The sequence below is a fragment of the Cordyceps militaris genome (assembly GCF_000225605.1).
Source record: "Cordyceps militaris CM01 unplaced genomic scaffold CCM_S00004, whole genome shotgun sequence".
NCBI classification, from domain to species: Eukaryota; Fungi; Ascomycota; class Sordariomycetes; order Hypocreales; family Cordycipitaceae; genus Cordyceps; species Cordyceps militaris.
In genome coordinates this window covers 2,043,751-2,070,014 of record NW_006271972.1, presented here as the reverse complement: position 1 = coordinate 2,070,014, position 26,264 = coordinate 2,043,751, and the positions used below count along the sequence as shown (strand labels likewise).

The 26,264-nt window shown below is 53.2% G+C and overlaps 7 protein-coding genes across 7 annotated transcripts; 5 read left to right on the top strand and 2 right to left on the bottom strand.

The window, feature by feature from the left end:
* Nucleotides 1-549: 549 nt before the first annotated feature.
* On the top strand, nucleotides 550-2,579 carry CCM_05645 (uncharacterized protein; the record flags this gene model as incomplete). Its single annotated transcript, XM_006670789.1, has 3 exons — nucleotides 550-958; nucleotides 1,011-1,817; nucleotides 1,864-2,579. 3 exons carry the CDS (start codon nucleotides 550-552, stop codon nucleotides 2,577-2,579), a joined length of 1,932 nt encoding a protein of 643 aa, XP_006670852.1.
* A 901-nt stretch (nucleotides 2,580-3,480) lies between these two features.
* CCM_05644 (cAMP receptor-like protein, putative) lies at nucleotides 3,481-5,113 on the bottom strand (the record flags this gene model as incomplete). Its single annotated transcript, XM_006670788.1, has 3 exons — nucleotides 3,481-4,441; nucleotides 4,510-4,784; nucleotides 4,850-5,113. 3 exons carry the CDS (start codon nucleotides 5,111-5,113, stop codon nucleotides 3,481-3,483), a joined length of 1,500 nt encoding a protein of 499 aa, XP_006670851.1.
* A 7,793-nt stretch (nucleotides 5,114-12,906) lies between these two features.
* CCM_05643 (uncharacterized protein) lies at nucleotides 12,907-14,839 on the top strand (the record flags this gene model as incomplete). Its single annotated transcript, XM_006670787.1, has 9 exons — nucleotides 12,907-13,015; nucleotides 13,108-13,239; nucleotides 13,396-13,587; nucleotides 13,645-13,692; nucleotides 13,845-13,967; nucleotides 14,014-14,124; nucleotides 14,178-14,218; nucleotides 14,275-14,447; nucleotides 14,512-14,839. 9 exons carry the CDS (start codon nucleotides 12,907-12,909, stop codon nucleotides 14,837-14,839), a joined length of 1,257 nt encoding a protein of 418 aa, XP_006670850.1.
* A 1,029-nt stretch (nucleotides 14,840-15,868) lies between these two features.
* Nucleotides 15,869-16,798, top strand: CCM_05642 (3-oxoacyl-acyl-carrier-protein reductase; the record flags this gene model as incomplete). The annotated part of the gene is made up of 2 exons (XM_006670786.1): nucleotides 15,869-15,975; nucleotides 16,048-16,798. 2 exons carry the CDS (start codon nucleotides 15,869-15,871, stop codon nucleotides 16,796-16,798), a joined length of 858 nt encoding a protein of 285 aa, XP_006670849.1.
* Nucleotides 16,799-16,961: 163 nt separating this feature from the next.
* Nucleotides 16,962-18,300, bottom strand: CCM_05641 (N2227-like protein; the record flags this gene model as incomplete). The annotated part of the gene is made up of 2 exons (XM_006670785.1): nucleotides 16,962-18,102; nucleotides 18,158-18,300. 2 exons carry the CDS (start codon nucleotides 18,298-18,300, stop codon nucleotides 16,962-16,964), a joined length of 1,284 nt encoding a protein of 427 aa, XP_006670848.1.
* Nucleotides 18,301-18,641: 341 nt separating this feature from the next.
* Nucleotides 18,642-19,138, top strand: CCM_05640 (uncharacterized protein; the record flags this gene model as incomplete). The annotated part of the gene is made up of 2 exons (XM_006670784.1): nucleotides 18,642-18,824; nucleotides 18,875-19,138. The coding sequence occupies 2 exons, from the start codon at nucleotides 18,642-18,644 to the stop codon at nucleotides 19,136-19,138; spliced, it is 447 nt and encodes a 148-aa protein (XP_006670847.1).
* Nucleotides 19,139-20,036: 898 nt separating this feature from the next.
* Nucleotides 20,037-23,483, top strand: CCM_05639 (importin beta-2 subunit; the record flags this gene model as incomplete). The annotated part of the gene is made up of 4 exons (XM_006670783.1): nucleotides 20,037-20,196; nucleotides 20,538-20,644; nucleotides 20,708-23,326; nucleotides 23,382-23,483. The coding sequence occupies 4 exons, from the start codon at nucleotides 20,037-20,039 to the stop codon at nucleotides 23,481-23,483; spliced, it is 2,988 nt and encodes a 995-aa protein (XP_006670846.1).
* Nucleotides 23,484-26,264: the final 2,781 nt, after the last annotated feature.

Here is a 26,264-nt window from a genome sequence, read left to right as displayed (position 1 = left end):
ACACGGATTACATCATGCAAACCCCCAGCCTTTCATGACTCGCAACTCAGATTCAGCTCAGCCGAGTACACATTGCAGTGCCGCACTGCATTGCATCGGGGTGGCGGCCTTTGGCTGACAGCATCTGCTGTGAATGCAATCACCTGCCCTCCAGAAGCGAACTCGCCAGAGCTTCTTCCACACATGATTGATTCTGGTACATCTTCACTGCAGCATCATCCCTTGTCCTCCGCAGTCGAGTGGTGGCCATATGACCCCTCGGCTCGCCACCCTCCTCGTTGAAATTGATTCATCAACACCTGCTGCACCTATTTCTCAACTCACTCTCTTCTCCAAGACAATCCAATACAACACGAAAATTTTAGCCGGAACACTGCCTCGTTCGGAAACAGTCGCTTGCCGCTTTTGTGACACCCATGCCCCCGTCTCAACAACGGCAGCGCCGAGGCGAGATCTAGGCTATTCTTCTTGCCGAAACCCATCTCCGGCAGCAATATATCCTTATCAAGAACCTTCGTCAAATCCAGCCATCTGCAAGCATCCATAAAGATGTGGGATGTAGTATGGACCGACCCGAGCAAGGAGTTGGTTGGAGAGCATCGAGCTAAAAAGGACCAACTGAGGCATGACAAGGAGAAGAGTAGCATCCGTTCGGGAAGGGATTCTGCCACAACTTCTTCGTCAAATTCCTCGTCTGAGACGCCGTTCAGCTTCTTTCGACCTAGGAGTGCCAAAAACGCCGTCACATTAAAAGGAAAGGACATTGACCGTTCGCCATCCTTTTCTGGGTTGGCCACTCCAAGCCTCACCTCCACCCTTTCGCCCTTTTCGCAGACATTCGACTCTTCAAGTCGAAGAAGCTCAGGTATGGTGACCACGGCACCAACCTCGCCGACCAAGGACGGGCCCGACGCCCACTTCTCTAGCAGTGATCGTGATACGCTGCCATCCTTTGACGGTAAGTCCCCTTCAACAACAGCAAGAGATAAATACTGATCGAGTCCCAATAGAGTGTCTCTCGCAGTCGTTTGGAAGTATCGATTCCATCACTGCCAAGCTGACAAGCTCTGGTCCCAAGGGTAGCGGCGCTGAGGCACCCAATATTGCGACCTTGATCCAAATGCTGGGAGACTTGCCACTCAGGGCCGAAATCCAGGACATACCCCGATCGGTTCCGAATAACACAGAAACTGCGGGTAAATCTAGAGAGACTGAGGGAGACTTGTTGTCATCGATCGGCGCTCCGCTTGTCACGCCGCCAAAGTCACCTTCCAAGCCGTATGCGAACAGCCCAAACGGTACTGCGAGACCTTATGCTAACAATCATGAAAGTCTTCAACGATTTTCTCGCTCGGAAGCCTCGTCAGAAACGCCATTGCAACTGACGCCACCTCCAAAATCACCCTGGAGACCCGCGCCGCCACCCTTGGAGATCAACAACCCTGCGGCTTGGCGAACTCCATCACAGTGGAAGGAGCACGACGTGACGCAGACCCGAAAATCTTCTGGAAGCGTCTTGAAGAACATCGGAAAAGAAAATGCGATCAAGACGGAAGCGTTTGCTATTCCCGATGCGATGACGGGTGTTCGATCCGCCGCGGGGGCACCGACTGGAATGATACTGGCAAAAGTCAAGCAGGTTTTTGCGTCGAGGCCTGGTGAAGACCAAGAAGTGGGAACAGAAAGCTCCAAGCAACATTGGATGCTTTCTCTTCTTCATGGTCTAGGTTACATAGCAGATCCAGACCATGACCAAGATTGCCACAACTCGGCACTCCCCGCCTCAGCACTGGTCATGCTGCTCTACGAGACGAAAGGTAAGCACAATTCTTTTATTATTGGCGAGATACTAACCATTGGAAGCTTATGCAACGTACATAAGTACCGTCCACCCTGATTCGCAAGTGTATCACCTGACCAGGGAGAGTTCACCAACCAGCTGGTCGCACAACATCCAGTCGGTGCGAGCACCACCCGCAGCGGCAACGTGTTTCCCCGTGGCACCGCGGCTATTTCAGACTGTGTACTCATTCTCGCTACCGTCTGGCTGCCCGTACCACGTGTTGCCCAATGTGCTGAGTAGTGTGTACAAGAGCTTGAAGCCCGGCGGATCTTTCAAAGTCACAATCATCGATCCGTTGCCCTACGCCGACACCCTTGGCCACAAACTCCGCTCTTGGATGGAAAAGCATCTGTTTCCAAATTTGGAGAGACACCAACGGTGCTTGGAGCCAAGCAGACTCTTCCCCAAACTTCTTGGCGATGCCGGTCTGCGCGGCAAGGGGAGTCGCCGGACCAAGGTCAAGTTCTTTGCCTTGCAAGAGAACGCCCGCGGCTTCGATGACCGCCGCGATCCAGATCGCAGCCTTGAGAAGCTGTATCAAGAGCGGCGCGATAAAGCTGAGCTGCGCAGCCTGGTTGGCCGCATGTTTTGGATGGAAGTTTGGGGTCGCTACGTCACACCAGCAAGCACCTGGTGGTGGGATGACCCTGAATGTGTTGCGGAATGTCTGGAGCTCGGTACTTTTTGGGAGTACCACATCATCGACTCGGCCAAGGTCGACGAGACTGTTGGCTGAGGATGTTTTTTTTTTGCAAATAGGGTGGGTATATGTGGAAGGCTAATGTTCATTTACCAGCGGGAGTGTTTTTTACTTTGTTGAGTTTTCATATGATAAGCTGCCACAGTCAATGTTGTCAATTGTGTCGCGAACAGAGTTTTAAACAAGAAACGATTTTACGTATATGAATAAAACTTTGTCCCAAAACTTGCATGACACGTTCGTGCTGCCGCCTTTTCCAGCAACCAGTGGAGCAGCCACGGCCCGACACAGAGGTTACGGTTTCGCCAGGGCCACATCGCATTACACATAATAAGGCTAAGACGGCCCAACTTGTGGACAGTTCGAATGTTACCGTGAAAGACAACACCCACTCGCATTTGCATGAATGACGACCCCTGTTAGCCCACCAAACCCCCGGTTTACCATCCACCAGAGGCGCCAGGGGCTGACCCACGCACTGACATAAAACGGGGGTAACTAGAAAGTCGATGCCCGTTTTGATACGCCGAGCGGGGCCAAGCGAAGGTTGTCGTGGGGTTGAATGTTGCAGAGTGATTACTGGTAGTGTGAGCAGTGTCGGGGGGGGGGGGGAGCAAATATTGGCAATGGGTTATGTATTTGTAAATTTGCCGCCAACTATATGAACGAAAAGGAAATAGGTATAGCAGTGAAGCGTAAAAAGAGGGCCGTGAAAAAAAAAACAATGTACATGAAGAGAAGCAGCTACCAGCTTCGAAAAATGTTCTGTATATCCACATAATAAAGGCTTGTCCGAGACACAGCACGTCCAGCCCCCCCCCAAATTGAATCAGAGAAAAGGGTCGAGGGAAATGAGAAGTTGGGCAAAAGACAGTGGTCAAAAAATGTAAATGGTCGAAACGAGAAGGGGAAAAAACCGAAAAAAGTCATGGGCCGGTTAATTTCGGGGGCCGTCTGCCGAGTTTGTCCGCGTCGTTGACAGCTCCGTAGCGCTCTCGGTATCAAAGGGCTTCGCGGGGACCCTCGTCCTGGACGAGCTGAGAAAGCTCGTGCCGAACTTGTTCTTCTGGGTGCCCGCAAAGGGGCCGGTCGTATAGTCGGTCCCGCGTGCGCCGCGGCCGCCAGACAGCGGGCCGTCGACGAGCTCCGTGACTTCGGGCCTGTTGCGGTATCGCAGGTCGCGGAGGAGCGCCTTGCACGCGGCCATGGAGGTGACGGCGTAGATGACGGCGTTCCAGAAGCCCTGCAGCGGCAGCACAAACGCGCTCATAAACTCGAGCACGACGCTGATCTCGCCCCGGTGGATGACCGAGTACACGCGGTTGGCGCTCGACGGGATCCAGGTGATGAGGATGGCGGTGAAGAAGAGGATGGAGCACTTGGTGTACGACCACGCCGCGTTGTTGAGCTCGTGGTTGCGGCGGCGGTGCGGGTTGGGCACGCGCGGCACACGCGGCACCGGCTGCGGCCGCGTGCTGAAGCTGCTAATGGGCTGCGGCATCACGGGCTTCCTGGCGGGGATGGCGGCGGCGGCGGCCGTCGCCGTCTCCTCGTCGCCGCGGCCTTGGAGGGGCAGCTCCACGTCCTCGAGGGAGCGCGCCGAGGCGACCGAGTGTGACGTGACGTGGATGGAGTAGGCACGGCTGTCGTCGGGCGCGGGCTTGGGCAGCGCGGCGCTGATGGCCGTGTGGCGGCCAAACGGGGCCGGCGCGCCGTCGGCGGTGCTGATGGCCTCGCTGGTGATGGTGACCTCGGTGGTGCGCACCGAGTAGTGGGCGTCGCCGTTGACGGACAGCGGGTCGGGGTCGGACGAGTGGAAGTCGCGCAGCTGCTTGCGCTTCTCGTAGATGGTGCGCCCGGCGCGGATGTAGATGAAGAAGGTGATGATGATGACGACCCTGCGTGCGGCGGATTAGTATGGCGGCGCGGACAGTGTGGGTAGTAATCGAGACGAGGGCTTTCATACCAGACGGGGCCGTAGAATGAGGCAATGCGCCAAATGTCCCAGTCGGACGAGATCCAGCACCAGAGGAGGGCGTTGCCGTAGACGTGGACGCCGTGCTGGTCCGACACAAAGATGAAGACAAAGGCCGGGATCATGGGCACGCCATAGCAAAGCAACAAGTACGGAATCTCCATCCGTCTCAGGGACACGGCATCGAATTTGTAGTAAAAGGTTAGGTACACGTTGACAGCCATGGCCAGTGTCCAGAAAGCATCAGCCGGCATGAACCTGTGCAACTCGTGTTAGTCGCCTTGGCGCCAAATAGTGTTGATCCCCCGGGCCTACCCCGACAACAAAGTACTTGCATTTGAATCAAAAAAGCTTGGAATTGGCAACCGGCGGAGAGGATGTCGTGCAGGTAGGCACGCGACATGAGGGTGCCGACATTGGTCATCATGTTGCCAAAGGACGCGTAAAAGACGAGCCGATTGATGGGCTTGTGAAAGGCCGTGGAGCTGCAAAATGTGACGATGGTGAAGAGACATCCGAGAAGAGAAAAGACGGAGCAGGTTCTCTCAATGACACTAATGGCCTCGAGTTGCCCATCTGTGAGGGTTGACGGCATGGCTTCGAGTTGTGTGTTTGTGTGAGAAGGAAGGAAACCAGAGCAAACGGCGCGAGGTGAGATGCGAGGGTCTCGCCAACGGGAATATGCAATGGGGGGAAAAGGGGGGAACGATATTCGATCGAGTCAAATCCAATATAGGGAGAAAAGAAGGAACCAGCAAAGGAGCAAGTTCGAAACGTCTGTCCAATGCAGAGTTGTTTTGAAAAGAGGAATCACAGCATGTACATCGGGGGGTGGGTGTTTGGTGGAGTCGGGGAGCCGGGTCTATATGTATTTGGAAGCCATTTCCGTTCAACGATGAAATCTTGTAATCTGCTTTCCTTATTGCCTCTGATCGATTTTCGAGGAAAATGGCAACAGCCGTTTTCTCAATTCCCAAGAGCCGACTCAGAAGAGAGAAAAAAGAAAAAAAGGGTGGTCCGCGGCGGCCAGGGCAAGACAACGAAATATCCCAGGATATGTATGTATGGGTCCAGAACTTGCCGATGCCTCTCTTCCGTCGAGTTTCCACGATCAACGACCCTCTTTCTGCCTCTGTCCAAAAAAATGAAAGGACCCCATGAATGTTGCATATCCCACTTACTAGGGGGGGAGGAGTTGATCGACCCTCGAGTCTCGCTCAACAAACGGGGGGGCAAGGCTGCTCGACAACCGGCTGCGACGTTCGCTACCTACCTAGCCAAGGACATGTGACGGAAAGCGAACTGCCGCCAGCCATCCCCCCCCTGTGCGGTGTCGACTGAGTACCTAGTTAACCTGATGCCCAAACTCGAAAAAAAGGCTGGCAGGATGAGCAGACAGGGGTTCCAGTCCGGTTCATTGGTCTTGTTTCTTCTCGTTTCTGCAGATGCAAACTTTGGCATAAGCCATACGCAACGCGCCCGCCCACCAGCGACGCACGACGTACCTCGATGACTCGCCCGGGGTTACTTATTTAGGGTGTCTTTTCGCCCTCAGCCACCTTCGCGGGCGCCCTGCGTGCCGCGGTTCCGGGTTTCTTGACGTGAGCCTGGTAATGAGAAGAAGAGACTCGGCTGAGACACCGTTATTTCTGGGGAAGATAGGAACCGTCTCAGGCACGCAAAAAAGGTGTCTGGGCCAAGCATTTTTCCAAAACACCCGTCGTGCTGCATCTTTGCTTGGAGCAACTGAATAGTTAGGTAGGTAGGTAGATTGTGCAGACTAAGCTTTCTTCGGCCAAGAGCCAAGAGCAGAAACGAACAATTGCCGATCAGCCCCCCCAGGAAGGAAGCCAACGGTATGGAACATCGGAGCCCCGAGTTAACTAGTACTAGGTAGTCTGTTTTAGACGTTGGTGGCCCTTTTTCCGGGGGTTCGATTCCGCGTCGACGCTAGTTAGCTTTTTCTACCTAGTTACCCATTTATTCCTGAACGGTGAGGGCAGACACAACTTGCAACAGGTTCATCCTCTCTTTCTTCTCATCACTATCTGAAATTGGCCACCTTGCAATGTTTCTCCACGGCGGATCTTCTTCTCCCTCGATCTGCTTCACACAAGCACAAACGGGGTCCGACGGGTAGCCTCTGTGATTTTAATGCCCGAAAAACTCAGACATTGTTCATGCATAAATCAGCCCCCCTAACCTTCTTTGTGAAAAAAGGAAAAAAAAATTCAGGGAACTGATTCTGCTTCTGCGGCCTCGGTAACCGCCCGCCGAACATTCCTTCTCGTTTTACCAACTATTAATACTCCATAGACGCACACACACACACACACACACACACAAGATGGCCCCCTTTCTTCGGTGGCGCCCATGTGGGCTGTTGTCCGCATAACGACTCACACAGCTCGATTATTACACTCAAGCCACACATCCCGAGCCTACGAAATGAGGGAAAAAACAAGCAACGGCTGTGGTTGTGCCCGTAAGCAGGGGCCCTTCTGGCCAGTCAAGGACTCACAGTAGCACTTTCTCGCCGTCTGTGCGTTTCATGGGGTCCCCGGCCAAGGCCCGTCAAGGGATCGACAGGCGCGGCAAAGCGGCTTGCATGTTCCACAGAAGCAATTCTCGGTCCTTTCTCCTTGTCCGTACACCGTCTTACATGGCTTCTCATCTGCATTACATATTTAGATATTCAGCCATGGCCAGATTTTCATCTGTACCTCATTTCAACGTCTCCATAGGATACCGGTCTACCGCCGAGACAGCTGCCTCTAAGCGAAGGGGCAGCGATGACCCTTGTTCAAGGTTACATCGCACTCCGATGGAATCAGAAAAACCGTGCCCTAACTAGTTAATGCATCTCATCTTTTTGCCAGACTAACGTTAGCATCGTTTTGTCACACTAGCATCGTCCGTCCACAACACGCGGAACCTACCGTTGATGCCCCAAATCTGCCGAGAAACAGCTAATCATAGTGGTACAGTAATGGAAGTTGGCAATGTCGGCCATGAACAATCATATCTGATAGTCTGAATTGGTAGTTACCCATCTGAGCCATCCCACAACTTCCCAAATGAAGCTGAACCCGATCTTCCTGTAGTTCTCCTACTCAGTATTAGTTCTTAGACAGCGCCAGCTTGAGCGTCGCGCTACCGATATTCTGGACCTCTTGTACGGATTCATTAATTGTCTGGAAGAGCTCCGCGAAGTGCGCTAGCAACGAGATGCTTGTCATCTGCAAGGGTCAGGTCCAGGTCCAACCCATCCGCGTTCGATACGGCACACGCACAACGTCCGTAGGCACTAGGTTTGCCTGCTAGCCTTTGAACCCGGCTGATGAGATCGTGCATCAAACCCTCTTTCGCGTTGGGCTCCATGTCAATGCCATGACACCACCCACAAAAGTTGCGTCCCATTTCGCCTTGCCGGCCTCTCCTGTACACATCTCTGGTCTGCCGGACTGATCGCACAAGTGCAATGTCACTCTCCTCCATATGACCCCTGCAACTCAAGGATCTTGGTCTGCTGGAAGCTACGGAGTTGATCTTGAGTGAGTCCTGGCAACGCGTTTCGAACAGACTGGACCTGTTTCTTGAGCTTCTTGCCCAGCCTGGGCCAATCAACCCTTGCTTCTGGTACGACATCGTACTTAGCTTCGTCAGAACTCAGAATGATCTTATCAAATTTTAACTCTAGCCGGTAATTGATTCCAAGCCATCCAGATTTCGCTTATCAGCGATGACAACGGCACTTGAAAGCAGCGCCCTCAGGGATAGACCATGGCGTTCGCCCACCACATGCCCAAGATGGATGACTTGTTGCGCGAGGCGTACCTCTTCCTGCACGCCTTTGTCAAATAAATCATTTTGGACAGCTGGAAAGGGCAAAAGGTGCACGTTCCGAGCCCTCTGAAACCGACACAGAACTGAACCAACAGAAGGCTTCAAAAGACCAGAAAAATGGTCGGTAGAAGAGGAACTGAACGACTGTGAAAGACTATAACCTAAAAGTCGGGTCAGCTCGTAGGCATCAAATGCCAATCATCCAGCTTACCAGCCGTTTCTTGTTCGGCAAATTGCCAGAGACTTTGACAGTTGACAAGCATCCATGACGTTTGTCAAGTTAGCGGTGGCGAAATCAGGAGGCATTACCAAGTCCTCTCCATGGGTGGCGTTGTATAAACCGCTTGTTCCGAGAAGAAGCGGTAGCTGTTCTAGGCAATAGCACTTGGGAGATGATTTCTTCCACGCCAATTTCTTTGAAGCGCAGCAATTCCGCTTTCACGACTGGAGGGCAGATCAAATGCAACATCAGCGCCTCTGAACCATATTCATCGAATACATTTGAAGGTGCAGGGTAGTTTCTGCCGGCAAGAACCATACCATTCACCAGCACATTTTTGAATGGTGACTTCTCAAATAGCAAATTTCTGACGACGGTCAGTGTATAGAATCAACCACGAGTTTGATCTAGCCCCTCAGCGATGAAATCTGCAGGGAAATGCCCATCCCTGAAAGCTTATGCGTTCTCAAAGGGATATTGAATAGATGCGTAGGGCATGCAACCCGAATCAAACCTGACGTCTGATATTTAGTAGGGTCTTTCAGCTGATCGTGTACTATAGTCACCAGCAGTCGAGGATCTGTCTTTTACGAATCACACATTTTGTGCTTTGCAGATTCATTTGCATGGGTGGAATAGCGTCCGTCACCTTTGCAAACCACGAGGAGACAGCCCGTCGAATGAGTCGAGTGTCAGAACGCCAGCAAAATTTGTCGGAATGCATGATTTGACTCTCATGTACTAGTCGCCCTGACTTCCCCAGGTCTCGTAGAATGGCCTATTCGGCTTCTTTGACATAGACCAGCGTACTCGGCTACTCCCGAAGTAAAATGGTCCTTTTACGGGACCTGGTGGCAGACGGTCTGGAGAACCTGCTGCTGTTGCTGCTTCATAATCTTCCTGACCGAAAGCTGGCGACTGGGGCACGAGCCCAGTACCCTTGACAGCCTCAACAGAATCGGCAGCGATGACTTGAAACCAATGTAATCTCCGTACGACGGAACATCTCTTCATGGAACAATACCGAAATGTCCTTGATCATGGAGGCAAGAAGATGCCCTCAGTGAGGCATTCCTAAAACGGGTCAAACGAGAGTCAGGTGAGGAACGTGTCAATGCAGTGCGCACCAGTAGTTGTACCTGGGAGTTTTTACTAGCTGTTTGTGGAGGAAGAAAATTGAAGCAAGTGATGATACCCAAAGGTGGCCCATCATTGAAGGAAAAGCGAGGCCTGTTTTCTGTGCAAACGCGTTTCCCTCGTCCCAAAGTGGGGCGTCTCTTCTTCTATTCTGGAAGAATTTACAACCATATCCGAAAAACGAATGACTAATTGAGAGAAACTGGGCCGGGGTTTGCAAATCGGAAGCTTTCCGTATTTGTATTTGTGGTCAGCCAAGAAACTCGTGCCGCTCCTGCCGCTCCATCTGGCAAGCTACACGCAACAGCCCCCCTTCCTTTCTTTCTTGGCCCATCACTACGTCTCCTATACATTTCAACGCCACGGTCTTATTCCTATGTAGCCGAGGATCGCAACTTGGCTCCTGCAATGGACACTTTGCCAGACCTGACCTTGGCCGCGACAGACGCAGCACTAAAGCCGATATCCTCCTAGCAGACCAGCTACCGTGTGGCATTTGAGAGCGACCTTGACACGAACTTGCTTCAAAGCTGCTGTATTGTGGTTTCGAGTCGACGCTTGTATTTCTATTTCATCGCTACCTGGGCCGACGCAAACGAATCGAATCGAAAGCATTTGCTCACATCGGAGCGGCCTCGGCACAGAACTAAACTGGCGACAAATCGGTAGCGCTGCCAAACGGTACAGAGTACACCATCCGAGACGGCCGAAGAGATACAGATTGTTTCACACCCGATCGTCACCATGCACGCATATTTATTTGGAAGCGCACTATATGCAGATGGAGCCCTAGGATATGGTGAGGGCCCGAGATATGGTGGAGGCTCAAGTTTTGGTGTAAGCCCAAGATATGGTGGAGGCTCAAGTTATGGTGGAAGAGTGATGGACAATACTCCTTCTTGTACACATCAAACAAAACACTCTCGACACGGAGCAGAGACTTCTAGACATGGACACAAAGCCGGGAGCGGCCCTACATCGTCGAAATCGTCTCCTTTGCAGTCGGGTGTCTCTTCACCCACTGGGAAAATATCATCGGAAGGACTTCTGCGACAGAGAACGGAGGGCCAACGCCACCATGCGTCGTCGCGCCATGATAAAGCCAAGAACCAAAAACAATCTGCACCCAAGAAAGCACATACGGCGAGGGCAGGGACTCCGAGGCACAGTTTTACAAGTCAAGCGTCGCGAGGTAGCGCCCCCTCGAATGCATCGCAGCGACAGACGAGGACGTCGACGGTGTGCCGCCGCAAAGCATCCAATGGCGGATATGGACTATTCAGCTGCTTCGGTCGCCGTTGAAACCTTGGTGCATAGCGCTGCAATGCATTACATGTGAAGGATGGAAGCAGTTTTGTCGTTTTTGCAGTATTTGATGTCTACCAGAGGTTACGCGGCTCCTAGGAAGTACTTGTGCGTCATTGTACATGGCTGGTTGTTATTACTAGATTACTAGAGTTATAAATATACATACCTACATACCATGTCGATTCATGTCGATTTCATGTCGATTTCATGTCCCAGTCTTGCAGAAGCAGCTGGCAAGCTGGCTACCTAGTCATGCTCATTGGACGGAATATGACGTTGACAAAGAACGCAACCCGAGATCCATGTCATGGTCGAGGAGGATCTGCAGCTTCGACTCAGTACGTATTGGAAGGATCTGCCACCCGTGTCTCGGCCCTACGACTGTCACTAGTTACGAGTCAATGTTTCGTGGACAAGGTGAATGGCGACAGCCACAAGCTGCGAGGATTGCTGCGGGGTTTGCTCTATGACAACGATGAGCAGCAGCCAACATGCAAGACAGTGCGCAGCCCGCATGGAATATGCCAAGATTGTTGAAGTGTGGCTGGCTCGTCGAGTCCACACTCTGCCACGCCTTGCCTCTGGTCCAATGGTGCGCGAACTAGTTGCCAGTGACAGTGGTCTAGTTATGTACGAATTACGGATACAGGGAGAGGGCATCTGCAGCCACGGATGGCTTGTCACTCAAGTCGTACCATGGGCTGCTGGCACACCCGCGAGAGCCCTGCATGGCTTGACGCCACGACTGCCCATCCACACTTGCAACCTGTAGTTACTCACGTTTTCTTTCATGGACCGACTTTTTTTTTTGTTTCCTCTTTTCGGGGCCGGGGCTGGGCGAGGCTGACGCCGCCGCAACACGCGGGTTGTGGGCCGCCGCGCTGGTCCATCTCGCAACGGCTCGTCCCAGAGGAACAAAGAAGGCCAGGCTGGAGCTAAGAATAATACTAGTTAAATAAATAAGCTAACGTTGGACAGCCAATCCACTATTCACCTTGGGGCGTAACAAGACGTGTCAGGCGGGTAAAAAGGCAACATGAGCGAACGAACAGGTGAAAAGGTGGAGGAGGAACGGGGAGGAGGAGCCGATAAATGTTGGTGGGATGGGCTGAGCTTGTCTGTCCCTTTGGGTGGACTTTGGCGGACGCACACATCCTGCCCGCCGGGAAGTCTGGACTGTCTGTCATTTGGCACTGCTTTTGGTGAATTGGTGAGGCCCCCCGCGCGGTCTCGTTCTGGGCATGCAGATGTGGATTGCATTGGCACTGATGGCTGTTGGGCGACGTCGCCCGTTGCCCAGTCCTCTACTAACCTAGGTAGCTAACAGGTAGGTAGTTAGTAGTACCGTGAATTGGTGCATTCTCGCTCAGCTCTACTCTGTAATAGTACATTATAAATGGCCCGTTTCTTGTGCTACTCCAAACGTGTGGTGGTCGTCGCCAATCCCCTCCCTCGTCGGCCCAATCAAGATCCCTCTTCACATCAGCACCAGATGGAGCGACCCCACGCTTGTGCCTGTCTTGCTGTCTTGTCTTCCCGTGGCTCCAAGCAACCGAGCGAGAAAGGCGTCAAAAGTACCCTCATCATGCTGATACTCCAACTTGCTGCATCCGCAAGCCCCCCTCCCACCATCCAGTCGCTGTCGCATGCCACTAACGTTAGCGGTGGTTGCTCCATGGTAGAAGGCACCAGGTACTAAGGTGCTGCCTCAGTGGCCTCAATACAAAAACTGCCCCCTCCCGGCCGCCGCCTTGTCCTTGTACATTTGGCCGGTTATCGTGTTTTTCTTGATCCCCTCTCGCTTGCCTCCCTATTTCTCCGAGAAATGCCTGTCCGGTTACTCCCCAGGCACGTTTTCATGCACACAAGATGACAGTATGCACAAGCACAAGTCAAAGTCCAAATCGCACCGCTGGGGCGCCTGGTCGGAATGGACCTGGGATGGCACCCAACAAGCCAACGTGCGCGTTCGCCAGGATTCCCAAGGTACGTCATTTGCGCCAGGCCACCATCAAGGCAAGGGGGTAATACCATGGTATAAACAAGAGTGGGAGAATGTACTGAATGCTAATTGGTAGGCCATCTCGAGTACGAATGGGATCAGCAGCACCTAAGCCAAGCTGGCCATGCGCAATCCCCTCGCGATGCTGCTGTGGAGGACATGACAGAACGATTAAATCGTCTAGCCACGACAACAACTGAAGCTCACTGTATGAATATAATTCCTTGCGCTGCATTGACAAGGAGCATTTCAAGTCTCCCCTTTCTTGAGCTGCTCTTTTTCTCATTGATTTATGCTCAGCCGCCACCTGCACTGCACACTGGCTTCGTGTCCTCATTGCCCCAGATACTGACGCGGTACAAAGTCGAACCAGAAGAAGAGTATGCCTACGCAAACCCAGCACCGGAACAGTCACCGGCCAAAAAGACCAAATCGAAACATAAAGAAAAAGAGAAAGAGAAAGACAAATCGCATCGCCGACATGCTAGCTCGGACGGCAAATCGTCCAATGCCTCTCAGGATGGCGCGGCATACATGGAAACTCCGAGCTTGCCATGTATGTCTCGCAAATCCTCTGCCATGGCCCTCAAGACACTTTCTAATACTCAAACAGACGTTGAATCTCCATACGGAGACGAGTACCAACCACAGAAATCGACGAGTATGTCGTTGCCCACTACCTCGAGACAAGCTGCTTACGCGCCTCCACCAGCTGTAAACTATTCTCACCATGGGTCAGCACGGGCTACCTATCCCAACGGTACCAAGATAAATTTCGCAAATGTTGACTAGGCTAACGGGACAAATCTCAAGAATGGTCACGGCCGAGCCGTTATGCCGCCTTTGCCGAGGAGAGTGAAGCATCTTCCAGTAAAACGACAGAAGCGACGCAACAATATACAGGGGATGATTTCGAAGGAACCATCTCCAGATATGGTAACTTAATCCCCAGCACACTCGGGGTTGTCGTTAATGTGACCAGGCCAAGTGCAAAGCGGATCCGAAGACTCGCCCACACCACAACCTGAGACAAGCCCAGATGGTGAATACATTCCTGGAATGTCCGAAGGTGACGCCGGTGAACTTGATCCACGTACGTCTCGCCCACGCCCACGCCATTGAAACAATCTGATAACCGAAACCTAGGATATCGGATAGAGCACTCGACACGCTTCCAGCCGGGAGAGGTACGTTTTGCGCGCCTCGCACTCTGTCAGCTACAGAGTCTGACAATCCATGACAGATCTTCAAGGTGCACTGGTCTGAACCGCAAGGCTCGATGAGCGAACAACCAAAGTCTTCGTCCAAGTCATCGTCAAAGAATCAAGATTTGGAAAATAAATTCGGCACAAAATTCTTTGTCGGGTTTAGGCGCTTCATTGTTGTCGCCAACGACCAGGGCCATTGCACATGCGTGTAAGTCACGAGGTGTCGCACGAGCGGGACGAAACGCTAACAGCTCGCCTCTCATCTCTTCCAGACCCATCCTTACCTATGGCGGCAAAGGATGCAAGAAGCACGGGGTCAAGCCCGAGAAACACGGCATCGTCTACGAACGGGGCCAAAAATCCAAGCGGCTCGACGGCGAGCCCTCGCTTGGCTTTGCACCGGTGCGCGTCGAAATGACTGAGAACGGCGAAAAGATTTCGAGGGAGTCTAGAGTCAACTACTCGAAACTCGTCACCGTCGAGCACAATGTCAAAGTCTTCTTCATCGGCCACGTCTATCCTAGTGATTGGCAGATTGTCGGCGACGCCGTCAATCACTGCTGGAACAAGAAGATTCACCAAAAACAACGTCAAAAGTGAGGCAGCGTCGTAACGGGGAGGTTTGATTGTACATTAGGCTTCAAGGCTTTTATGCAAGCGCATGATTGGATACGAGCGCCCCGACAGAGGGCTCTTTATGAGAACCGTGGGATTTTGGCAATCCCTCGCAGATGCTTTTTTTTTCTTTTTCTTTGTGCATTGGGAGCTATATTCATCAGAGAGCCAGGCAGGATGACAGTATGCATGGCCTCATAACTGGCTGATGCGACCAACACCACGGAGCAGTTATGGCTTGTCGTACGTGTGTATTGAACAAACGCCCGCTCACTAAATTACCACCTACATACAAACTAGGTAGACAAGCGTAGGTGCCGCGGAATGGCTGGCATTATTAGCGCGGGCGTCCTCTTTTTCTCTCTCGCGCAGCTAGCATTCCGTAACCGACGGCTTGAGATCAAACTATCTTGACCCGATTCCATGGAAAAAGTCGGCGAACAAGTGCGCCCAGCGTTAATGCGATTTGTAATACGGTGAATAGATTTCCCCAGAATCAGATTGAAAACGCCGGGCCAGTCGCCGCCCCATTCAAAGTCCACCTAGAGTTGCGCCTGCTGAATGGGAAGTTTGGACAACCCAGTGGGAATAATAAGCTAACGACAATGTAGGAAGTAAACTCCGAACAACACAACGATCAAACTCCACTGAAGCCTCGGCACCGGGCTCCCCCGCAAATCGCAGTTTTCTCCGTGTCCGATCCCTGGAGTTGACTCCAGAGTCCACGGACTTGAAGTGGTTATATTAACTACCGCCACTTATCACAATCCGCAACTTCTCGTAGATTTTGCCTCTTCGTACGCCATCTGATATCTTCACACATCAAGGAACTTCTCTCCAGCTTACACGAATCTGCGTCGCACTAGCGCATCTCCAAGCTTCTTAGGTAGTTAGCAACCCGCACCGCACTTCCATAGTGCCTCGGCTAAACCAAACCCCTGTTGAGAAAGAAGCTTCAACCAAATTGCAGTTTCCATCCTCAACATCTTGCCATCGAAAATCATCAAATTCAACATGTCTGAAGCCGTTCTGAGAGACTTCCCCTCGCTCTTCTCCTTGAAGGGCAAGGTTGCCGTCGTCACTGGCGGCTCCCGCGGCCTCGGTCTGCACGCTGCTTCTGCGTACGTTGTTTCCCTCGAAGCGTCACAGACATGCCCCCCCCCTCGGCCAAGCTAACCCTCTTTCACACACAGGTTCCTCCAGGCCGGCGCCGCCAAAGTCTTCATCTCTTCGCGCAAGGCCAAGGCCTGCGAGGAAGCCGTTAAGGCCCTGCAAGCGCAGCCCAACCTCGCGCCCGGCGCCCAGGTCATCTCCGTGCCGGCGGACGCGTCCACGATCGCCGGCATCCGCCACCTGCTCGCCGAGGTCAGCAAGCACACGGAGCACGTCGACATCCTCTTCGCCAACGCGGGCGCGACCTGGGGCGCGCCGTTTGACCAGCACCCCGACGAGGCGTTTGCCAAGGTCATGGACCTCAACGTGCGCGGCGTGTTCAACGCCATCCGCGAGTTCGCGCCGCTCCTGCAGAAGCGCGGCTCCATCGCCGACCCCTCGCGCGTCATCATCACCTCGTCCGTCGCCGGCCTCGGCCTCGGCAGCCTCGGCGACCACGGCACCTACGGCTACTCGGCCTCCAAGGCCGCCGTTCTGCACCTCGGCCGCAACCTCGCGGTCGAGCTCGGTCCCCGCCACATCACCGTCAACTCGCTCTGCCCGGGCTTCTTCCCGAGCAAGATGTCCAACGGGCTGCTGGAGGCCACGGGCGGCGCCGAGCAGATGGCAAAGGCGAACCCGATGCGGCGCCTCGGCGAGGCAGAGGATATCGCCGGCGCCGTCGTCTACCTGGCCAGCCGTGCTGGCTCGCACGTCAATGGCGAGACGCTGGCGGTGGATGGCGGTTCGCTCTGGCAGCGCGGTGAATTGATGTCCGAGCCCAAATTGTAAAAAAAACAGAAAGAATGGTCACAATACGTATCAAATAAATGAAAACGTGAAAGCTGCGCTGTGCTCAAGTCTTTTTTCTTTTTCGCAGAGTCTATATGATGACGCTATGCATTCTCCATCCGAAATAGTATCGCGGGCGTTTCTGCCCCGTCGGATTAGACGATTACGGGATTGGCTTCCGGGCCAGCCAGGCGTTAGCCCTGTATGTGGTCTGCAGCATGCTATCTCTGTCCTGAATATACGGTGCTTCAATGCCCGTCTTTAGCCACTCGACAACAAACCCCAGTCTTGTGAGCAACGCCATGACCTCGTCATTGGCCAGCTCGAAGCTGCCAGGGTCGGCAATGCCCGACGAATTTTTATAATCGTGATCGCCGTCTCCGTCGTCATCGTTCCCGTGGTTTCCAGGCGCGTTGTTCTCGAAATGCCACAGCAAAGGGCCGACATTGACCAGCACACCCCCCGGTCGCAGACAGTGTTTGATGACCTCGAGGTAGCGGATCAGGTTCGGTGCCGTGTCTAGGAAGAAGGAGCAGGCCACGGAGTCGTACTGCTCCTTGTGCTCGTCATCGCCGTACAGGCAGAGGAAGTCGGACGCGCACATGGTCATGACGCCCCGGTCGGGCCCGGCGGCGGCGAGGGCAGTGGCGGGGTGCACGTCTGGTACTTTGTAGCCCCGCAGGTGGCTCTCACGCGTCAGATGGTTGGAAAAGGTGTGTACCCAAGGATAAATGGTAAACTGTTCTGGGCCCTGGCACTCGTTGAGGATGAAGGACGAAGCAATGAGCTGGTGATATGAAATCTCGTTGCCTTCCGCTTCAAAGCCGGCATGGCACAGGTCAAACACCAGCCGGCCGAGACCAGCTCCGGGGACCAGCACCTTGTAGGGCGTATCGCTTGCTGTCTTTGACTTTTCCTCGGCGAGGGCTTTCATGATGGGCCCGTACGAAGCCCCTCTTTCCCTTGCGCCGTCTGCCGTCCAGTCGCGGTAGAATTGGCGAATGGTGCTTCTGGCCTTGTCAATGTCCAAGTGTTTTGCGACGCCGGACCATTCATGCGGCATGCGCGCGTCTGCTACCCCGCCGCCAGGTCCGTCCACCATGCCCTGAAAGGCTTGCAATCCGGATTGGAGAATGGCTCTGGCGAGCTCGGCGTTGGAGTCAATGGCCGCATCGGCCTTGTCGAGAGTTTCCAGAAAGTTGAATGGCGGACCTGCCAACATTTGCCACTGCGCCTGTGGAAGTGCATAAAAAGAACGCCTCCTCAGGTGCGTGACATTAAAATGTGCGACTTTGGCGTATTGTCTGGCCTTGCGATTAGTCCATTGTTCCGTACCAAGCCATGGTTAGAAAAACATACGAAAAAGAGTCCAAAGCCGAAAAAATGACCCTCACTTCTTCGGGGTCGCCCATGTTGTCCTCTACACCTCCCCAGGCACTCTCCTCTGGGAAATGAGGTTGGGCTGATGCATTTTGCCCGGCCGGATTCGCCTCAGTGGTCATGCTCTGAGAGCCTGGGGTTGGGGCTCTGGAGCCGACGTTCGGAGGGAATCTGAAGTGCGGGGCAACGAGGGGTAAACTCGTCTGTAAGGATTGACCCTGATCGACAAGCTGCTTTAGCACCCAGGAGGAATAAATTTTGTAAAATTGCAGCTTGGAAAGAGGAAGACCTGGTCGTTTTCTGGGTGGATTGATATCGTGCCATTTCCGCCGATTCGCGGTGGCTACCGCGATATCGAAATTAACCAATCATGTGACCTGTGCAACAAGGAGCTCCAAGGCCCCGACGCAGCTCCATTCAACACCATCAGCAAAAGTACCGAAGCAGGAGTGAATCATCTACAATGGTTTTCAAGGAGACACAGGTTGTGGAGGTGTCGATCCCATTGCCCGATTCGCTGGACACGCGCATCTATATCCGTGTCACGACCCTCGACAAGGCGGTGATGGTTTCGCTCACGACGGCATCACAAGAAGAGCTAGGAGCCACGACGCCAATGGGCTCCATGGTATATGCACTGCCTGATGTACGTTGGAAAATTGCCCAGAATTTGGGAGAATTTCTAACCGGCAGCAGAGATTCAACCCCCAGCAGCCGCTAGCCACGACAATCTTCACGACACAGGCCACTGTTGAATTCACAACCCGCACCGCGCGGATTCTGGCGAGGAAGGCAAACCGCCCCGTTTACGTGACAAACTCGATAAGCTTCGTAAATGCCGGCATGGGCGGCACTGTGGAAGAGGAGATGGAGGCGCTCAAGAATGTGATTGAAGTCGTCTCCGGTCAGCTGAGCAAGGAGGGCCTGCTCGAGGGCACCAGCGTCAACGAAGCTTCCTAGTGTCGCACTGGACAAGCTTGTTCTCTGGAGATGTCACCTATGAAGTGTTTTGGCGAGCTACCACACCGACATCGCCTCGGTGCAAAGTCGACAAAGGATCAAAGGAGAAATCACAAGACTTCCACTTTCAAGCGCCTACTGGGGGGTTTCGACTGGCGCTCGTCTTTGTTTAGTACAGCAGTCTATCGGAATCCACCGTCATCCAGGAGACTGCCTATGGCAAGCGAATCACAGACACGGCGAAAAGGGGGCAGCAGGCTCAGCAATGTGGAGAGATGAGGCAGCCTAGACTTTTCGTCTTTGCCATGTGTCAATGTTGCCGCGCGCATCTGCGCATCACATTTATGATCTAGCTGGGTTGGGCGAGCAACGAATTAGGCAACTCCGAGGAGAGATATCAGCGGCCGCTCGACACGAAAAAGCTGCAATCAGCATACTGTAGAATCTATGCGGCGGGGTTATGGCGGGCATGTGTTAAATTTGTGTGCTTGGAGCCTAAAAAAAAAGGAAATCGAGCATTGGCATCTTGTTTGCTTGTGTTTGTGATGGCAGAGCGAATAATCGCCACACAAATCCACGATGGCCTGAATCAAGTTATTAAGAGTCATGCTGCTACACTTTGTGCCTGGAATTGGTGGGTTATCGTTATCGCATCCCGCTGATAAACCCACCACCTCGTCACCGACGTCGACCCATTGTGGTAATACCAGGAAAAAGCCCAAAGAAAATATTTCGGCGCCTGTGTTTCACTCTAACCAAGGAAAAAAAAAATCAAGTACCTCTTCGTAGCATTACCTTGGCGTCGGTACTTTGACTGCCCCCGCTATAACTTTTTGTCTGCCGCCGCCAATTTTTCTTGGTGGGGGCTTTGTTGAGAGGGGCCAGAATCCACGATTTCATGGGTTTTGGCCTCGACGACCCTGGATCAGGATATTGTTACTCTCCCCTCCATCGACTGATCGCACCAAAGACCCCTCCTTCGCCGGCTTTCCAGCCTATTCCTACCATCTACTCGGCACCACTGCGATATCCTGAATTGGTCACCCTGGCAAACGACTGTAAGCACTGCGACACGGGACAGCCGAAGCACAAACGCTGCCCTGCCCGCCTTCAATTTCCTTGCTTGTCCCCCGCCATCACGGGCTCGCTGCAGCTGCACATTTCTACGGCCCGCCCCCGTGTCTCCCGCGCCGTTGCCTCCGTCTCCATCTCTTGATCCTCCGGCATCGAAATCTCCCACCACCCCTCTCCATCATTCGCTACCCCAACACGCCATCCCATGCTCGAGAACTTTGCCCGCTAACCGCCCGCCCAGCTAGGTTCTCGCCCGCAACAAGATCGATGATCTAGCCCCCGACATACGATACTTCATTTGCTGTGACTTTGCGTCGCTCACCAGATACCATGTCTTGGCAACCTGCCCCCGAGTCCTTGAGGCAGCTTGCCTCGTGCCTCAAGGACTCTCTCAGCGGCTTCGATAAGAATGCGCAGAAACAGGCCGAGCTTGTAAGCTGAAGCAGCTTGCCCTGCCTCCCGACCAACTGAACTAACCCCTACTTCCCTCCATAGATGCTCAAGCAAGCGAAAAGCTCGCCTGATATCAATAACTATCTCGCCTATATTCTCTCCAGCCCCGAGCCCCCCGAGGGAGTCGCCTTTTCCCAGCCCGAATATCATCTTGTGCGCTCCGCCGCTGGCATCATGCTCAAGAATAACCTCAAGTCGGATTGGAAATCTATTCCCGAGTCAAGTCTGCAGCTCATCAAGCTCGCGATACCCATTGCTCTGCAAGACAAAAACCCCCAAATCCGCAACTTTGCCGGCAACGTCACGACCGAAATCGTCCAGAGGGGTGGCTTGCTGGGCTGGCCGGAACTGCTTCCCCAGTTGATTGAGACTCTTGGAAATGTCTCTGGACAGGTTACCAACGAGGCCCAGGAAGGCGCCATGTCCGCCATGTCCAAGATTTGTGAAGACAACACCCGCATGCTCACCCGGGAAGTCAATGGCCAGCGACCACTCAACTATATCCTCCCGCAGCTCATTGCTGCCACCAAGAGCCCGCTCCCCAAGGTCCGGATCGGCGCTCTGACAGCTATCAATGTTTTTACCCCGCGCGACTCGCAAGCGATGAACAACTCCGTCGATGACCTCCTCCAGCATCTATTTACTCTCGCCAACGACGAAAACCCCGATGTCCGCAGACAAGTTTGCCGTTCTTTTGTGTCGCTGGTGGACCGCCGCCCTGAGAAGCTCATCCCTCACATGGCTGGCTTGGTTGACTACACGATCCGCCAGCAAAGGAGCGATGATGAAGACCTCTCCTGCGAAGCGGCTGAGTTTTGGCTCACGGTCGGTGAGCACGAAGATTTGTGGCAACATCTCCGACCCTTCATCGAACAAATTATCCCTCTGCTTCTCGAGTACATGGTATACAGCGGAGAGGATATTGCACTTCTCGGCGGTCAGTCCGATGACGAGAACGAGGAGGATCGAGCAGAAGACATCAAGCCAGCCTTTGCAAAGAAGGCTCTGACTCGCACTCTCAACGGCGACGGCACCATGACACCTAATTCTGCTAAAGATGGATACAATACCCTGCCAGAAATGGAAGACGATCTGGAAGACGGAGAGGTTGATGACGGCGACGAGGACGACGGCGATGATAACCCTGACCAGCGATGGACGGTCCGAAAGTGCTCCGCAGCTGCGCTTGATGTGTTTGCGCGCAACTTTGGAGGACCCGTTTTCGAATTTATTCTGCCTTACCTAGAACGAAACCTCAAGCACGAGGACTGGCCTCAGCGTGAAGCTGCTGTATTGGCGCTGGGCGCCGTTGCCGAAGGATGCGAGAGCGCTATTCTGCCCCATTTGCCGATGCTGGTGCCGTACCTTATTTCTCTTCTGACCGATCCCGAACCGGTCATCCGCACCATCACCTGCTGGACCCTCGGCCGTTACTCTGGCTGGGCGGCGGCGCTGCCAGACGCGGAGCGAGAGCAGTTCTTCCTGCCACTGATGGATGGCATTTTACAAAAGATGCTCGATCGGAACAAGAAGGTGCAAGAGGCCGGTGCTTCGGCGTTTGCCAACGTGGAGGAGCGCGCTGGTAAGGCCTTGATCCCTTTCACGGAGCCCATCGTCAAGCAATTTGTCATTTGCTTCCAAAAATACAAGGACCGCAACATGTACATTTTGTATGACTGTGTGCAGACCCTTGCAGAGCAAGTCGGCCCGACGCTTGCGACCCCTCAAATTGCCAAGCAGCTGTTGGATGCGCTTCTGGGACGGTACAGTATACTCAACGACGAGTCTCGCGAAATATTCCCGCTGCTCGAGTGTCTGTCTTACGTCGCTCTTGCCATGGATACGGCATTTGCTCCGTACGCTAGTCCCATCTTCCAGCGTTGCATCAACATCATACACAACAACCTGGAACAATCTTTGGCCTCGGTGACCAACACTTCGATTGACGCTCCAGACAAGGACTTCTTAGTCACGAGTTTGGATCTTCTGAGCGCCATTATCCAAGCTTTGAGTCCCGAGCAAGCTACGCAGTTGGTCAACAACTCACCGCAGCCCTTGTTTGAGCTGCTGAGCTTCTGTATGGAGGATCCTACAGATGAGGTGCGCCAGTCGGCTTACGCGCTGCTTGGCGATTGCTCCAAGTTTCTCTTCCCACTTTTGGAACCGCACCTGCCCAAGCTCTTGCCGTTCCTCGTCAAGCAGCTGGACATGGACGAGATCTTGGACGAAGAAATCGAAAGCGGATTTGGAGTCGTCAACAACGCCTGCTGGTCTGCAGGCGAAATAGCTGTGCGTTATGGCGATGGCATGAAGCCCTTTGTGCAAGATTTATTGACCAGGTTTGTGGAAATGATGGAGAACCCACGCGTGCCCCGTGGTTTGGCAGAGAATGCTGCGACTGCCCTCGGTCGACTTGGCCAGAACAATGCCCACATCATGGCCCGTGGTCTAGGAAGCTACGCCGGTCTGTACCTTCAAGTGATGGAGGATGTCGTCACGATGGACGAGAAGGCCTCGGCGATGAAGGGGTTCACCGCCATTGTGCGAGAGAATCCACAGGCCATGGAGCCAGTCCTACTCGAGTACTTTGGCACTATTGCCAACTACAACATGGATTTGCAAAACCCCCTGAAGCAGCAACTCCACGCTGCTTTCCAAGACGTAAGATATATCGGCTCGAATAATGTACACATTGTAAAGCTAACCTTTGATCTAGATTCTGAGCATCTACAAGGCAAACATTCCCCAGTTTGATAGGTTCATCGCACAGCTGAACGCCCCTTCTCAAGAAAATCTGAGGGCGAGATATACGCTCTAATCGGGACCAGTACTAAGTAATGGTCTGTCGATGCGAACAAGGATAGCATGAAGCGTCTGTTGAACAGGATACACTCGGGGGAAAAGAATATGGTAAGAGGGGAAACAATGGAGCTCTAATATGGGTTGATGAGGATGTGAAATCAAAGGTAGACGCTTTCACTGAGAAACATGAATGAATGGGCATGGTAACCAATGAGGAAAAGCAACTAGCATGAATGGGAAGTTACGACAGGGAAAATAACAGGGAAGGATCGATTTTATAGCATGGCTTTGACACGCCATTGACCAAGTAGATAGTTGATTTTGCGTATAAATTATACTCTTTGCGCGTTTTGCTCAAAACCGTACGTTTGTGTAGATGAAGGAAGCTCGCCTCGTGGCTTTGGCGGAAAGAGGAATTCACTTGCTTGCTCGCAACTTGTCAGGTCACGATTCGCGAAGAGAAATCTTCAGTGGCCCGGCCAGGAAATCTCAACAAGTCTTTGGTTCTTGAATGCTTGCCTCCAAACCGACCCAGTCGTAGAACCCCAGTTCGTTTTACTGAGCGTGCCAACGAGATTCGAGGTGCGTACTTCCATCTCCCCTCTATCCCTACTTACAGATCCCTCATACGGCTGATCTCGTGCTCGCTTTCACAGGCACCGTCATGGAGCTTCCTCAGTCGCTCAAGAGGGGCCTGATGGCTTCATTTCGATTCCACACCCGCTCCCTCGTGGCAGCTCATTCCCCAAACCGACCACACCACAGCGTACGTACGCCCTCGGCCTTTTTTCTTTTTCCTTTGTTACTCTCCCGCCCTGTTTTTGGTGTTATCCCCCCCCTGCCACTTTCAGTATGGTGTATACATACTTTTTGACAAAAAGGCGTCGGGAGAAAGTTGCAATACCGCACTCCACAACCCCCCCCCCTTCTCGGCTCTCGCGCCAGCCACTAAAGGTAACAAAAGGCCTTTTTTTTTTTGTTCTCCTTCGGCCAACCTAACTCCTGACTCGAGACCAACGGTCTTTTCCTCGCCAGGCACAAGAAACGGACAAAGAACGGGAAACCTGCCATTCTTTTCTCGCCGTGTATACCAATTTAGGAACACCACAAATCAACAAAAGGTTCTGCTGATAACCCCCCCCCCCCCTTTGTTTGGTGATTAGAGTTTCCTTGGCTAGTCATCTTCGAAAAACTCCCTCTTCTCTTGGGCCTCGATTCGGATGAGCAGAAAATGCGCCCCTTTACAGCCAGCCACAACGGAGGATACACAGACATTGTACACAAATTATCGGTACTCTGTAATTGGGTGTTCTTTCGCAGCTGCCATCAATCAGGTTAGAGCAATTTGTGCTCCTGGTCGCGGGGGGGAAAGTGTCGATCCCCCTCGATAAACTCCCAACGACGCGTAATTGGCCCCCCCCCCCCTCCTCCCCCTGAGCGTCTATACGAATATGTTCTTGTGCTGTGTATCCTAGCGCATTGTCAAAGCCGACAATAGCATCACCTGGAGTCCGGCCGAGTGGTGTTTCCCAAGCTCTCTCTACCGGGGGCCACGGCAGGATGACAAGTGCCCATCCCATCGGACGTGCACGATGAAACAATCGACGCCGTAGCACTGCATCCTCTTGTTTCTTGTCCTTTGCTTTTCCTTTTGGGGCAGTAGAGGCCGGGCGTGTCGCCCCGGGCGTGCCCATCGTCAACAGTACACCGCTTCTTTGCTTGTGTGCCCGGTACCTCTTTGCTGTGTACGTGATTCACGAAACAGAGTTGCATCTCCGGACCCCGGGGGACGCAAATGCCGTGCACACTCCTTCTCCCATCGGCCCCCCCCCACCCATGCAGGCGGCCGGGAACTACGACATGCTACCATCACACGACCGGCCGGAACGCGGCTGTATTTAGGCAAGTGCGGCGGCGGCGTCTCGGTTGGTAATGAGTGTCTGGAGACTGGTCTTCTGGAAAGGACCTTTTGCGTTTGTGGAAATTGTTCAGTACTCGTGTGCAAGGTGATACAACTTGTTGCAGAAACTTGCCTGTTTTGTGATACGTGTGCAGCACGCGGTCATGTCTTGGACGCACATGGCATTTTTCTCCCATGTTCATGCCAGCCACTTGTTTTTTTTTTCCCCGACAGAGAAGAAGAGGGTATAGTTGTGGAAATGCTACGTGCCATCAAGTCTCTCTCATTCATTTACACCCCGTCAGAGGAGGTTTATTCTTGGCTAGAAACGTGCCCCCTTGTCTCCATGTAGCCGACTACCCGGGACGAGCGTCATAATCTGGGGCGAACCTTGTTCGGACAGACTTGGCCCGAATCGCCGGCAAGACGTTCTTCTCTGCGATCGTGGCTCGTCTCTCCACATTAGGAAAGAAGAAAAGGAACAGTTGGGGTAGCCTTGTCTACCAAGTCTCTGATCGCTAATACGTGCAAAAATAGAAACCAAGCGAGCTTTCACATCGGGCCGGTTGGAAAAAGCGCCACTCAGCTGGCAGACGCATAAGGCTGGGGACAGATGACCTATACCAGTAATTCACGGCTCCGAGGCCAAGAAGTGCAAAAAGGCTCAAACTAGTTGCTTAGGCCGGTTCAGCCTCAAAAGTTGGCACGCACACCGCAGGTACAGTCATTCTGCCCTCGTCCAACTTTTGGCGTCATGGACGTCTGACGTGTTGGCGTCTGGTCCTTTGCTCGTGTATGTAGGGCACGTCCCTTCACGGCGGATAATACATGACCTGAGGTTTTTTTCTCCTCACAGAGTTATCCAGAATCATCCAATCCGCAGTCTTGACTAGTGTA